The 15,088-nt window shown below is 45.1% G+C and overlaps 2 protein-coding genes across 2 annotated transcripts; both read right to left on the bottom strand.

The window, feature by feature from the left end:
• Positions 1-2,052: 2,052 nt before the first annotated feature.
• LOC139563942 (uncharacterized) lies at positions 2,053-8,368 on the bottom strand. Its single transcript, XM_071382988.1, has 2 exons — positions 7,844-8,368; positions 2,053-7,380 (listed from the first exon to the last, which is right to left on the bottom strand). Exons 1-2 carry the CDS (start codon positions 8,235-8,237, stop codon positions 3,494-3,496), a joined length of 4,281 nt encoding a protein of 1,426 aa, XP_071239089.1. The 5' UTR covers positions 8,238-8,368; the 3' UTR covers positions 2,053-3,493.
• Positions 8,369-8,530: 162 nt separating this feature from the next.
• LOC139563955 (uncharacterized) lies at positions 8,531-13,660 on the bottom strand. The gene is made up of 4 exons (XM_071383043.1): positions 13,452-13,660; positions 12,449-13,167; positions 11,857-12,282; positions 8,531-11,729 (listed from the first exon to the last, which is right to left on the bottom strand). Exons 2-4 carry the CDS (start codon positions 12,702-12,704, stop codon positions 10,858-10,860), a joined length of 1,554 nt encoding a protein of 517 aa, XP_071239144.1. The 5' UTR covers positions 12,705-13,167; positions 13,452-13,660; the 3' UTR covers positions 8,531-10,857.
• Positions 13,661-15,088: the final 1,428 nt, after the last annotated feature.

Here is a 15,088-nt window from a genome sequence, read left to right on the forward strand (position 1 = left end):
TACTACACTTTTTCTGAAAGACGCTAACCAAATTCCCATATCGATCAATGTGATACAATCCTTTTCCAAAGCGTCTGGTCTATATCTTAACATTAATAAAAATGAACTCATAGCTGTCAAAGATTGTGTGACACCTTCATATTATGGTATTCCAGTAAAAGAAGAACTTACATATTTAGGCATAACCATTACAAAGGATCAGAAGTCTAGAGGCTTACTACATTTTAACCCTCTTATTAAAAATACCCAGAAGAAGCTAAATCAATGGATACAGAGGGACTTATCTTTAAAAGGTAGAGTCCTAATAACCAAGGCTGAAGGTATCTCTAGATTAACATATGGCGCTCTATCTTTATATCTTGACAGTAAAATAAGCAAGGAGATAGACCAGACGCTTTTCAACTTTCTTTGGAGAAATATGAGAATGTGGGACTGAATTTTCTGGACTTTACTACCTTAAATAATACTTTTAAGATCAATTGGATAAAACAATTCCTAAGAAGACCCACTTCTATCTGGAATGTTATTCCTCATCATGTCTTCTCTACTTTTGGTGGCCTTAACTTCATGTTGGTTTGAAATTATAATATTGACAAAATTCCAGTGAAACTTTCTGCTTTTCATCGGCAGGTTTTCTTGTCATGGTCCTTAATTTATAAACACAATTTTTCTCCACACAGGTATTATATATGGAATAATCGGGATATATTGTATAAAAATACTTATTTGTTTTTAGAATATTGGTTCCGAAATAATATCCTATTGGTGAGCCAACTGGTAAATGCAGAGGGTCTTTTACTCAGTTATAAGGAATTCTTATCACTTTACAAGATCCCTGTAACACCTAAAGATTTTGCAATTGTTTTAGATGCCATTCCCTCAGGTGTTGCTCTGTTATTCAGGAACGTGTCAAGACCTGACCCTCAGAGCCTACCTTCTATTGACCCTGTTGACTCATCAGTAGGACATATTTGTTTCTCTTTTGGTCCATTCAACAACAGAGCGATACGAACCTTATGTCATGCCTTATTGGAATGGATTTATTGATATCTGTTGGGGAAAAGTTTGGATGTTGCCACACACATACCTACTTGTTAACAAAATTAAGGAAGTTTCCTTTAAAATTATTCATAAATATTATCATGCCAACCACTATATGAAGAAGTTTAAGGAAAACATAAACTCAAATTGCTCCTTTTGTAATGACCACCCAGAAACAGTGTTGCATCTTTTTTGGCATTGTATTCATGTAAGAAAACTGTGGCAAGACATCAGTAGATTTATAATTGAACACATTTATGAAGATTTTACACTATTGTGGAGAGACGTACTGCTTGGATTCTTTACATACGATAGAAATAAGCAGAAACATTTTTATGTAATTTAATTTCATTATTCTTTTGGCCAAATTTCATATACACAAATGTAAATTTACAAACAAAAAAACACATTTTCTTACTCTACAAAAATAAATTGAACTGTATTTTAAGACAGTTAAATACTCTACTAACAAAAAAGCTGTTAGAATTGTAAGTGTATGTAGGTCCCCTAAGGTCCTTGTGTAATTGTAATGTGATATTGTACCCCCTAGCTCGATTGTCCATTGTATATAATCTAATACTTGTGTTCCCTGATGTACTTTCTGTATTGATTTGTTGTTAATAAAAATAAATAACTTCTAAAAAACTCGGAAGTGGGACATTTCTGATTTCCGACTTCAGTGCGTTCAATAACACAAATGGGAACTCTGAAAAAACGAGCCCGAATGGGGAAAATCGTTTTGATCCGTCATCCAACTCGAAATTACAAATCGGGAACTCGGGCCTCTTTCTAGAGCTCCGTCTTTACGTGACCGACGTCATGAATTGATCTCGTTTTTCCCAAGTTCCCATTCGTCTTTAATTCCAAGCACCATTAGACCCAACCATTAGTTCCCAACATGCAATGTAACGGATATTATGCAACGCATTTTGAAAACATCGATTTGGTAGACTGTTTTCATTATTGCAGGACTATTATGTCATTGTGTTTTATTGAATACAGACGACAATATGGCATTCTTTCCCAATGATTTTTATTACCAGGTATTTACATATTTAAAACTACTGCTAATGCACAGATGTAGTAAAACGTCAAATATGTTACATTATGTTTTGCCAGAAGATAACGACCCTACCATTACGTTGATTTACACTGAGCTGTACTGGTTTCTGAACGCAAACATGGTTACATTAAGACACTGGAGCCGGTGCAAGATATGTACAATCTGGATAAAGGTAACATTTTGCATACAGTGGCATATCCCATCCTTGGATTGAGGTACGTTTTCCTACCCATATCTCGCATCTGCTCCACAGTGTCTTAATGATTGCTTTCCGACCCCAGTGCAGCTCAGTGTAAACAAGCGTATCTTCTGGCAACATTGTCATGTTGTTGATACAATATCACAAACCCAACAGGTAAAGTTAGTTATTAGTTATTCATTTTAATGCAATAAATTAATTGTATACTAATCCATGCCACACTGTTTGGATAAAATGTGTGCTCCTCCCAATAACCTTAATTTCATAACTCTAGCACCAAAACAAGATAAACGTTAACCCAAATGAAGACAGAATAAGAAATTACTCATACAAATTACTCATTATTCAGAGACCTGACAATTTGAATAACACCCACTACAACATTAAGAGAGAGCAGAAAGAACATGCAGAGTGTTTTGAAACAATAAAGGCACAAATATACAGTGCAACAGGTGAAATCCACTTGTTTGAGGAATAAACTTGAAAATGGTATAACAAAGACAGGAGTGTACACAGAAAGATAAACTAACAAAGATCCATAAGTTGACATACACACTCAGTGGCCAGTTTAAGGTACACCCATCTAGTACCACTGACTGTTTTTTGTTTTTCGCACCATTCTCAATAAACCCAAGACACTGTTGTGTGTGAAAAATGTATGCCATTTATGAGATACTGTAACCGGCGCGCCTGGCACCAACGATCATAATACGCTCAACGTTGCTTAGGTCACTTGTTTCGCCCATTCCAACGTTCAATCGAATAGTAACTGAATGCCAGTGCCTCGCTTTACATAGCAAGCCAAGGCCACGTGACTCACTGTCTATAGGAGCGAAATATTTTTGTGAACAGGGTGGTGTACCTAATAAACCGGCCACTGAGTGTAAATCCTTGGTATGTTTACAACACAGTAAATATGGTACTGGCCAAGAAATCCATTACACAGTCATATTTCTAAGCTCTTTGCAGTTCAAGGCAAAGCTGTGAACACAGAAAACTGACAACCGTGCTTGATCAAGTTAACAAACTATACACTTTTTGAGATCTGACCCTTTCTTATAGTGAGAGATCAACAACATGGACAATGTCCAAAACAGACACAAAACACAGCTAAATTGCTATAGTTATACAATAAATGTACATTAAAAACTTTTGGAAAAACAGAGTGGTAAATGCACTCTTTGCCAGTGTCAAATCTCTCCCTGTGCATGCTGCATGTAGTGCATTTGCAAGTCTAACTCCCGGGGTAGAGAGCACCCACAGATCATGCACTGGAGAAGGCGGTCTGAGGCATAAGGCAAACGGCCCAGTTTGTGAGGAACAGGCCGTGGGGCTAGCTGAGGTAGCGACAGGGTCTGTGTCATGTGTGGCCTCTCACTCATGACCGCCTGTGGCGTGAAGAAAATGTTTGGGTGTGGAGGCCTTGGTAGAGAGCCGACTGCTACAGAGTGAAGAGGGTGTGAGCCAGGCAAACTAAGTGGAGGGAGCGGAGGGAGAGGAGAGAAGAAAGGAGAGGTCTGATTTATGATGATTTGAGTGCCTGTTACCATTGGCTGCTGCTGCGGGCCAGCTGGAGTGGTTTGGAAACCCCACACAGTGGGTCCCACCCCGTGAGTGAAACGTTGTGGGTCATATTGAATGGAGATGGGAACATTCTGGGTGGATGTGGGTACATTGGTCCAGCTGGAGGATAGATGTTTTTGCTGCTGCTGCTCTAACTCCTGGCTAAGGCCTGATTTGTTTGAGGGGGATCCTTTGAAATCCCAGGGACTACCTCCAATCCCATGAGATGGAGGGCTTGAAATTGACATGACAGAGCTGTGGCTCATCTGAGCTGAGGAGGATGTACTGAGTAGAGCTGGCGACCACTGTTTCTGCTGCTCACGCCCACTCCCAGCTTTCTCTGACGAACTAACAGTTGGGGACATTACCAGAGGTGCATTAAAGTCCCAAACTCTAGTGTCCTCTTTTCTAGGAGGTGTGGATGATTCATTAACAGGTTTGTGCATTGGCACTGAGACGCTCGACCATCTTGGCAGCTTAAGCTCTTGGCCCAGTTTGTTTGATGTGCTTTGGGATGGTGGCACTGCTGGAGAGGTCCTCAGCCCACCCCACAAAGCAGCCCCATCCATGTAAATGGGGGACCCAGGGAAGTCAAGCTGAACAGAGCTCAGTGTGGGGACTGGTGGTGTAGTGGGTGTGTTACCCCAGCTCATGGGCTTCGGCTGTTGCCTGTGTTGCTCCTGCTCAGTCACAGCTAATGGGCTGGGGTTCTGTGGCCCGGCCACTGGGGGTGTTTTGTTACCCAAGGGCATGGTCCCTCCACTTTCTCCTGGAGGAGAGGGTTCTAGGCTCTGAGATGCACTAAGGCCAGGCTGTGACGTTGTAGGTGCCTCTGCCCTGCCTGAACTCCTTTGCTGTTGGGGTGGCCGAGGCAGGCCATCTGAGTGCCACTGCTGGGGTTGCTGTGGTGGGGTGGGCCGGGGGTGAGCATCTGGTAACCAGGGCAGCTTTTGCTGGAGCTGGAGCAAGTGTCTGTCAGGCTGCCACTGCTGCTGTGGTACTGGCTGGGGCTGGAGCTGTCCACCTGGTTGCTGCCACTGTAATTGCTGTTGGATCAGTGGAGACTGTAGATGATGCTGAACCTGCTGTTGGCGCAGCTGCGGATGTAGATGTGGCTGTAGCTGTAACTGTAACTGTACTTGTTGTTGTATCAGTGGAGACTGTGGTACCTGCTGTGGCTGTGTTTGTGGAGATGGCTGCTGTTGGACAGGCGCTGGTTGTCTTTCAGGATCCTGAGACGGTTGAGACTGGTTAGGCAGTGGGACAGGCCTCAGTTCTCCACCTTCCACCCGCCACTGTTGGTGGACTGGTGGAGGCCTTCTCGCAGACGTCTCCCCTGGCTGCTGCATATCCATCTGGGATGAAAACATGGGAGGCTGTGGCTGGGCCGGCCTCCTCTGCCACTCAGGACTCCTTGACATTGGGACTTGATATGGAGGTGTTTGTTGGGGCGTGTCCATACCTGATCGCCCCATTCCACCCCACCTGGGCCAGCCTGATGCCAGCCTGCCTCCGCTCCGGCCCCTGCTACCCCTGTCTCTTATCCTCATGGCCATTGGAAAAGAATAAGGCTGACTCGACCCCTGGCGCTTTCGAGCGTGGATTTTCTGATGCACCAGCAGGCTGCCGAGCCATGGGAATGTCTTGTGGCACTCCTGACAGCGATGGGGCCTCTCGCCTGTGTGGGTGTTCAGATGGTCCCGCAGCAGGTAGGCCAGCCCAAAGCTCTTTTCACAGAGGTGGCACTTGTGGGGCTTTTCGCCGTTGTGTGACAACAAATGGCGCTGAAGCTGATTCTCGTCGCTGTACCCCTTACGGCACTTTGTGCAGCGGAACGGTTTCTGTGTGTGCAGCCTCTGATGGGTTCTCATGTTCTGCAGGAAAGCAAAGTCCTTGCTGCAGTCTGGGCACTTGTATGGTTTCTCCCCGGTGTGAATGATCATGTGCTGCTGCAGATAGCTGTTGAATCTGAAGGACTTGTTGCACACCCTGCACTGGTAAGGCTTGTCCTTGGAATGAATACGCATGTGCAGCGTTAACACAGAGCGGTGACGGAACGACTTGCCACAGTCTGGACACTTTAAAGGCTTACTACTCATCTCCTCCCTATGCCACCTCCCTGGAACATTGGCAGTGTTAAGTGGAGCAGATCTCCCTACTTCAAGTCCATTACCCTGCCTCTCTACACTGACCCGGGCAGACGCGTGAGTTGTCAGGTGGGCCATCATATTAGACTGGTCAGAGTAGGTGGCAGGGCAGTGGGGACAGGTGTAACGGTTTGTTTCCCAGTCTTTACACGCCCCGTTCTCCATCCTCTCATGCTCCGCTTCATGGATCAGCATGTGAGCCCTCAGGTCAGCTGGTGAAGGAAAGTTCTGAGGACAGAGGGGACAGTTGAATATACGTTTTGGCTCCACCCCGTGGTTTGTGTTCTCCTTGTCTAGTCCCCCGACTGTCTCGTGGCATGACACGTGAGCCTGCAGACTGCCCTGGTCGGGGAAAGTGAGGGGGCAGATAGAGCAGGCGTGAGGGTGTCGTCTATGCTGGCGGCAGTGCGCCTTCATGTTCTGGGCTAAGGCAAACGTTTTGCCACAGTCTGGGCAGCGGAATGGTTTCTGGCCTGTGTGAAGGTATTGGTGCTGTTGCAGGAGGCTGGAATACTTGAAGTGCTTCCCACAGATGTTGCACCGGTGGGGGCCTTGTGTGTCCTCTGTGTGCTTACGACGGTGGTCCTCCATGACAGAGCGGTGCCTGAACACCATGCCACACTCTGGGCATGCGTAGGGCTTGAGGGAGGCATGGGAGCCCTGGTGGTCACGCAGGGAAAATATGTCAGAGAAGCTCTTGTGGCACTCCTGGCAGCGGAAGGGGTGGGAGCTCAGGGAGTGGGTCTGCATGTGGCTGGTGATGGAGATCTTCATGCGGAACTCTTTGCGGCACAGGGGGCAGCGGTACGCCTTATCCGGGGCACAGTTGCAGGTGTGGAGCCTCAGTTTGCTCAGTGATGGGAAAGTCTCTTCACAGTGGTCACACTGGAAGCCTGACCTCTCCTCCTTGTGGACTCCCTGTGGGCTCCTTCTCTTCCGCTCCACAGGCTGGTCAACCTTCTGTTGGTGCTCACTGCGGTGCTTGATGAGGCTGCTGCGGTGATGGAAGGTAAGGCCGCACTCCTTACAGGTGAGTGAGGCCAGTTCATCCTGGTGAGCGTGGAAGTGACGATGGAGGTTGAATGTCTCCCGACGGGTGAACCTCTTCCCACAGTCTTTGCACTCCAGACTACATTTCCTCCGTTTCACTGTTTGCTCCTCTTCTCCTCCTCCTCCTTCCTCTTCTTCTTCTTCCTCCTCTGCCCCCTTTCCTCCATTACAATCTTGTTCTTCACCTGTGTCTTTTGATACATCCATCTCCTCATCAGAATGTGATTTTTCCTTTTCCACATCCTCTGCATCTGATATATCTTCAGTAATCTTATCCTGCTGCACCTCAGGAGTCATCCCCATATCACCATTATGAACTATAAATTCAAAAGAAATAAAACATTGTCATTGTGAAGCGTTCATGAGTAAGCATGAATACAAACGTTTTGAGACTAAATATGAAAACAGTCCTACTACACAAATCAATCTCCACAAAAATATTATGAAAAGGCATTTATGCCATCAAAGGGTACGATTAGTGTACTATTTTGAGTCACCTGCATGATCAATATTCTATTGGATAAACGGTTGGCCAATAACAAAGCTAGCTCATTTCGTGCATGAGACAACTAGCTAGCATCTTGGCAATTGAAGTGAGCATGAGCACATTTACAGTCAATGCTGCATCCTGCATGTTTCCAGGGATACCCCGTACATTTCAGTCTGTTTTTGCACACGACTGTTTTCCTAAATAGATAGACGAAACTTAGATAGCTCATATTGATAAGGCAGGCTATTCGAAGAAAGATAGTAAACGCTAGCTAGCAAACATAAACTTACCGTCGTTTCCATTCTCTTTTGCATCCGTGCCGTCTTCCTCGTCCTCCGTCTCAGACCAATCGAAATGCCGCTGCTTGTTGTAGGAAACATCGGTGTTGTGGGTTTTTTCTTCAGAAGATGTTAAATCTACCAACTCATTACCTATCTCTGATCTATCATTAACTCGAAGCGCAATGCTACCTTCAATCTGGCTAGCAAGCCCATCGGTAACAATACTAGATTCTCTATTTTCATTGGAGTCCTCATGAATCCTGTCTTCCTCAACAGCAAAAGTGTTATCGGGGTCTGTCGATTTATACTCAAATGATTCGCATTTCTGTGCTAAACCCCCCGGGTCCCCCAACTCATCGTTGGGGTCGCCCTGGCGTCTCTCTGACGAATTCACAGCAGCCATGTTTTACCCATGCAGCACTCCTCCAAAGATGGTTCTCTATGCCCCCTCTTCCTCAACGTGAAGGCGAAACGAATTGTATATTATGTTACTGGCCGCTAGAGTGTGATGGTGTGAAGTGAAAGGTCTTCGCCTGCCCTGCATTCTGCAGGTGATATGTTTATCCACTTCAGATTGTCATGAGTATTGAAACGAAAGCAATGCATTTTACATTTATCCATGGGCATTCACTCACATCAGTCAACAGGTTGCACCAGCAGCACTTGCCTGAATAAAGAGCTATTGAAGACCTGTGATGTGATATAGTTCAGGGTTGCCTTTATTAATCTTTAGTCAATACATGTCTCAGAACAGAGTCAGACCCTTCAACTATATTTAGGTATATAAATTGTGCAAAATGGTACACAAATGCTCAATTTTTTTTTACAGATCCCTTGCATTTTGTCTACACATCAGACACTGCATGCAAGATAACACATACATCATACTTGTAGATAATGCTTAATAAATTGATAACATCACGAAAAACAGAAAGAAAATCTGAAGCAAAATACATACTGATGCAGATTTTCATTTAAGAGCTATGTAGGGAAACATTTCCATATCTTAAACATTATAGCCCAATTATAAAATGATTTATCATCACATGTTAAATACACATTGTATAATACTTTTTTCCTAAGATTTGCATGTGTATGTCCAGCCTGTCACACAATGCATGTTTAATATGTATCATAAAACTGGAAGAGCAATCAGAACATGTACATATGCATATATTACATTTCAATGGTCATTTACTAATATGCTCTAATAATAGATTGCTGCAGACTCCAATGTGCTTTTTGTTAATGTAATGCTGATTGTCTATCTACAAGATCTGGACAAAACAGAAATCTCTGACATTTCTTGGTTCTATTGCAGCAACTTCCAACCAATACATTATGCTAATATATATGGATCAGGGCTGAACCTTCAATTAGCCTACTGTGTTTAGTTTAAATAATATATACAGTGCATTCGGAAAGTATTCAGACCCCTTGACTTTTTGCACATTTTGTTACGTTAAAGCCTTATTCTAAAAATGATTAAATGGCTTTTTTCCTCATCCACACAATACTCCATAATGACAAAGCAAAAACAAGTTTTTAGAAATGTTTGCTAATTTATAAAAAATAAACACTGAAATATGACATTTACATAAGTATTCAGACCCTTTACTCAGTACTTTGTTGAAGCACCTTTGGCAGCGATTACAGCATTCCTGGTTATGACGCTACAAGCTTGGCACACCTGTATTTAGGGAGTTTCTCCCACTCTTCTCTGCAGATCCTCTTAAGCACTGTCAGGGTGGATGGGTAGGGTTGCTGCACAGCTATTTTCAGGTCTCTCCAAAGATGTTCGATCGGGTTCAAGTCTGGGCCACTCAAGGACATTGAGACTTGTCCCGAAGCCACTCCTGCGTTGTTTTGGCTGAGTGCTTAGGGTCGTTGTCCTGTTGGAAGGTGAACCTTCGCCCCAATCTGAGGTCCTGAGTGCTCTGGAGCAGGTTTTCATCAAGGATCTCTCTGTACTTTGCTCTGTTCATCTTTCCCTCAATCCTGACTAGGCTCCCAGTCCCTGCCGCTGAAAAACATCCCCACAGCATGATGCTGCCACCACCATGCGTCACAGTAGGGATGGTGCCAGGTTTCCTCAAGACGTGACGCTTGGCATTCAGGCCAATGAGTTCAACCTTGGTTTCATCAGATCAGAGAATCTTGTTTCTCATGGTCTGAGAGTCTTTAGGTGCCTTTTGGCAAACTCCAAGCAGGCTGTCACGTGCCTTTTACTGAGGAGTGGCTTCCATCTGGCCACTCTACCATAAAGGCCTGATTGGTTGAGTGCTGCAGAGATGGTTGTCCTTCTGGAAGGTTCTCCCATCTCCACAGAGGAACTCTGGAGCTCTGTCAGAGTGACCATTGGGTTCTTGGTCACCTCTCTGACCAAGGCCCTTCTCTAATTGCTCAGTTTGGCCGGGAGGCAAGCTTTAGGAAGATTTTGGTTGTTCCAAACTTCTTCCGTTTAAAAATGATAGAGGCCACTGTGTTCTTGGGGACCTTCAATGCTGTAGACATTTTGTAGTACCCTTCCACAGATCTGTGCCTTGACACAATCCTGTCTCAAAGCTCTACAGACAATTCCTTCGACCTCATGGCTTGGTTTTTGCTCTGACATACACTGTCAACTCTGGGACCTTAATTTACCACAGTGGACTCCAAGTTGTAGAAACATCTCAAGGATGATCAATGGAAAAAGGATGCACCTGATCTCAATTTCAAGTCTCATAGCAAAGGGTCTAAGTACTTATGTAAACATTTCTTAAAACCTGTTTTCGCTTTGTCATTATGGTGTATTGTGTGTAGATTGATGAGGAAAAACATTAATTTAATCAATTTTAGAATAAGGCTGTAATGTAACAAAATGTGGAAAAAGTCAGGGGGTCTGAATACTTTACACAACAAATGTACTCATGAAACATAACTTTTTCAACGTTGGTTGAAATTAGAGGGACACAATAATTTCAAATCAGATTGTATAAGAGAAAATAAATAAAGTACATCAAAGCTTATTTACATCTCTTTATCTAACGCCTTCTTCTTCGTCTATGATCAACAATTCTCCCCCGCCTTGGCCGTTGGACGATTCCATTAATGACTGCGGGTGGATTTGAACGGGTGGTACCATCAAGAATATCTGGGGGTGGTGGTACAGGGGCAACTGCTAAATTACTTGGATTACTTGAACTCTGGGGGTGTTGCGGTTGCTGTGGTAGCGGTTGTATCTGTTGTTGTTGCTGCACCAGCAGTTGTTGCTGTTGTGGTTGTATCTGTTGTTGTTGCTGCGGCTGCTGCTGAATCAGTTGTTGAGGCTGTGGTTGCTGTTGCTGTAACTGTTGTGGTTGCTGGGTTATTGACTGTTGTGGCTGTTGTTTTTGGGAATGATGTGGCTGCTGCTGTGGTGGTTGTTGTTGCTGCTGCTGTGCCTCTAGGACTCCCAGCAGCCTTTGCAGGAGAACATTGTTTTGCTGTAGGCTGGTTGCCAGTGCTTCTTGAGAGACCACTAATGTTCTCATATCACGTCTGAATCCCTCCCCAAACTCCCGAAGACTCTGCTCCACCCGATCCCCCAGCTGCAGAGCTGCCTCCCCCATGCCGCGGAGCTCGTCCTCCAGCCATGAGCCACGAGGAGGGGCCTCCAGGGGTCCCTGCTGGGCACCTAGTGAGGGCTGGGGACTAGGCTGAGGGGTCCCATTGAGGAAAGGGGCGCTGTAGAGGGGAGAGGGAGGCAGCCAGCGTTCCGAGTTAGGGGGAGGCCCTATTCCCAGTCCTAAACCCAGCTTTTCCTCCATACTGCTCTCTGCCCCCTCGCATTCCGCCTCTCCCGCCTCCCCTTCCCGCTCACCACTATCCTCATCCTTCTCAAAGCCATCCCTCTCCGACCCTTCACCTCCACCCACTGCAATAAACAAGAGGATATAGTAGAAAGCAGTGGTTTTAAAAAATCTGTTTTTATATGCATTATCTGAATGTTCCTACAAGGCTTGAATCTAAGGCTTTACCTCATTGTTAGTGTTCAGATTTACCTGGTTCTGTATCAGTGAAGCATGTGAAACTGGCCTTCCCTCTGGTGCTTTGCTTCTGTCTGGCCTGGTGAAGCCTGGGGCTTGCCTGAGCTGACCTTTCCAGCATGGAAGCCCCTCTATTAGATGGCAGGTAACAAGTTCGGTGCCTAGCGTCTGCCAGCCTGCCTCCATTGCGTCTCTTCAGGTCGTCCCAGCGCTTCTTGACCTCGCGGAGGGTGCGAGGGACTCTGGACACAGCGTTGACGCGCTCCAGGATTCCTGCCCAGATCCTCTCTCTCTCCCTGCGCCGGAGTCTCCCAGCAGGACCAAAAAGCTCTCCCTCACACCGCGTCACCTCAGAAACCAGCACCTCCAGCTCTGCACCGCTAAAACGACTCTTCCTCTTGCCTGCACCCCCTGCTGCCAACACAGAGGAAATACCTCTGTCTACAGAAAGACAGAGTTGATCTATAGGTGTTTGCTATGTGTCATATGAGGTGAAACACAAAAATGCAATAGTCAAAACATATCATAACAGTACAGAGCACCACTGCAAGCATCAATATTGAACAATAGACATGCGGTTTATAGCTAAAAGTTGGTTAAAGCTTACGCTGTTCCATGGATAGGAGGTCATCTGAGGACATGCCAGGAGTCATGATGTTCGGATGCACCACCACCACGTTGAAGGGGAGTCCACCAGGCAGCCCACTGCTTTGGTCGCAGCTGCCTTCCGAGTCCTCATCCTCCCTGGGAAAGCCGTCCTCTGAGACGCCCCCTCCGAAGGGTCCCTCCGGAGACTCCACTTTGATGTGCATGGGAGGCGAGTGCTCGTACAGCAGCCCCCCCTCCTCATAGTACTCAGTCATGAGTCAGGCCTGGTTTACAGACGGACCAACTGACAGTTCCATTCACACAGCGACAGATGGCTGGCCGTACCACACCATTGTTGGGGACGAGCAATATCTGCCTGACAACTAACTAATCTTTCAGTGGGGGCAGCATAAGGCATATGTTCACAGGCTACAACTAAGTGGCACATAAAAAAATAGGGGCGCTAGGAGAGCATCTTGTGCAGGGACATACTGAGATCAACATTCACTGTAATGTGCATTCGTTTGCATAATATATTAGTAGTTAATACCAGGTAGCCTACAGCTAAAGTCTTGGAGCAGACGTTATTCAACTGTAAAAGCTGGCCAAGAGATACATGTACTCTCTCTGAAAACTAGAATTTAAATTCCTTTATGTTAGTGCAAAAACAACTATATGACAGTACCCATCAACAGAGATGTGCAGATAGACTTGAGTAAATAGAGGATCGAGGGAATTCTACAAAAGAGAGAAATATAATACATGTTACCAAATAGTTACACAAATTACAAATAATTTACAATATAGGTTTCAACTTGATGATGACGATGTCTAACACCTTTATAATTGCGTTTGTCGCAGCGATGCGCATTCTTTCTGCACCACATCCGCAATGGTTGCGCATTCCGCATATATTACTGGTGGTGCTGATATAGCAATGCAGGGCACTTCGCTTCAAGTTAGCTAGCTTTAATCTCGAAAATGTCAATACACTTTGTGGGATAAAATCTTATTTTACTCACCTCACGATTATAAAACAAAACAAAGACACATTTGTCCTAAACGTAACCCTCCCGTCAAGCTTGAAATTGTACACAAACCGTAGAGCGTCGCTGAATATTTACGTCACCATTCCACTGTCACATGTTCCCAGTGCTAGATAAAGGAATATGAATGTGTAAAGCACTTGCTTATAATGCAAGAACAAGATGTATGTCAGGAGAAGTGCAGTATTAGCATAAGGAGACGTATACTTTGAAAACGGAGGAGGAATGGAGGGCAGAGAGGGAGGAAGAGGGTGAACTTGAGTCGGTTAAAAATGGCGGAAAAAAGGGAGATGGTTTGTTAAATAAGAATGTTAGAAAGTGAAAGCAGAGTGAGCTGAAGACAGGAGGAGAAAGGGAAGTTAATGAGGTCGAAGCATCGGAGGTGGTAGGTGTGGTGAAGTTCTCGGGGCCGAGGCTTGCACTGAGGGTCAGAATAAAGATGAGTCTGTCTAGGAGTGACGTTATTGTTAAGAGTGGTCTCTTGCCTTTTGGGTGATTCATTTGTGTTTGGGTGATCTATCAGGGTGGGTGAAAACAGAGTTTTGTGCTGTGGAATCAGTAAGCGTATCCAGAAGTGGTCTTGTGATAATTGTTTGTGTTTCTGCTGGTCGGAGGGAGAAGGCTGTCTGCGTTAAACGAATGGAGGCAAGAAATGTGAATTGTTTTGCTCTCAAGAAATGGGCGCCATTGAAAGGTGTGATTACTGGGGTAACAGTAACTGTAAAAGTTGACCAACTGAAGGGGAAGTTTCCCAGTGTGTGTGATGGTTGTCGTTTGGTGTGATGCAGACAGGGTGGCAGGAGTGGTGAAACAGAAGTCATTGTCTGTTCTTTTGAGTTTGGATGTCTTTGCCCGACAAAGTGATAGGATATTATATTATCCTGTATGACCTTTTGTGCCGAATACATTACTTTCTTACAGGTGTCAAGCTTATGGGCATGTGTCAGCAGTGTGTAGGAGGAAGGTTCCTAGGTGTGAGAAGTGTACAGAAGGGCATGAGACAAAGGAATGTGTAGCATTGGGGAAAGTAGTGGTATGTGTTAATTGTAGGGGTGCCCATGGGGCTGGGGATCAGAAATGTCCCGTGCGAGAGAGGCAGGTTGAGGTTTCCAGGGTTAGAGTAGTGCAGAAGTTGTCATATGCTGAGGCAGTGAAGTAGAGGAAAATGGGTCAAGGGGGAGGGATCCTGAGAGGAGTGGTGTGAGTAGTAGATCTGTACCAGTACAGAGAGAGGCCAACAAGTGATATGTTTCAGTAAGATTGGCTTTTTAGCAACGGTTATCAACTGTCCTGCAGGGATGGCACATAAGTTGCAGAAATTTGAGGTTGTGACAGCTGCAGAGAGGTATTTGGGTGTGTGAGACTTGACATCAGAGTTACAGGGTGTGTTAAGTGGTGGTGTCCCATCCTTTCAGGTGGTTGGCCTGAGGTCAGACTAAATAGTGGAGTATGGTGGTGTTATAAGTGTAGTGTTAGATGGTAGGGTATTTACTTATTTTTTTCAAGCGAAGTATAAGGGAGTTGTACTCCAGTCTAGTAGGTTGGTGGTAATGCAACATTTATTGGATGCCAGCCACCGTTAAACCTCATCGAAGAGGCATTTGCCATTTTAA

The sequence above is a fragment of the Salvelinus alpinus genome, chromosome 35 (genome assembly GCF_045679555.1).
Source record: "Salvelinus alpinus chromosome 35, SLU_Salpinus.1, whole genome shotgun sequence".
In the NCBI taxonomy this organism is placed as follows: Eukaryota; Metazoa; Chordata; class Actinopteri; order Salmoniformes; family Salmonidae; genus Salvelinus; species Salvelinus alpinus.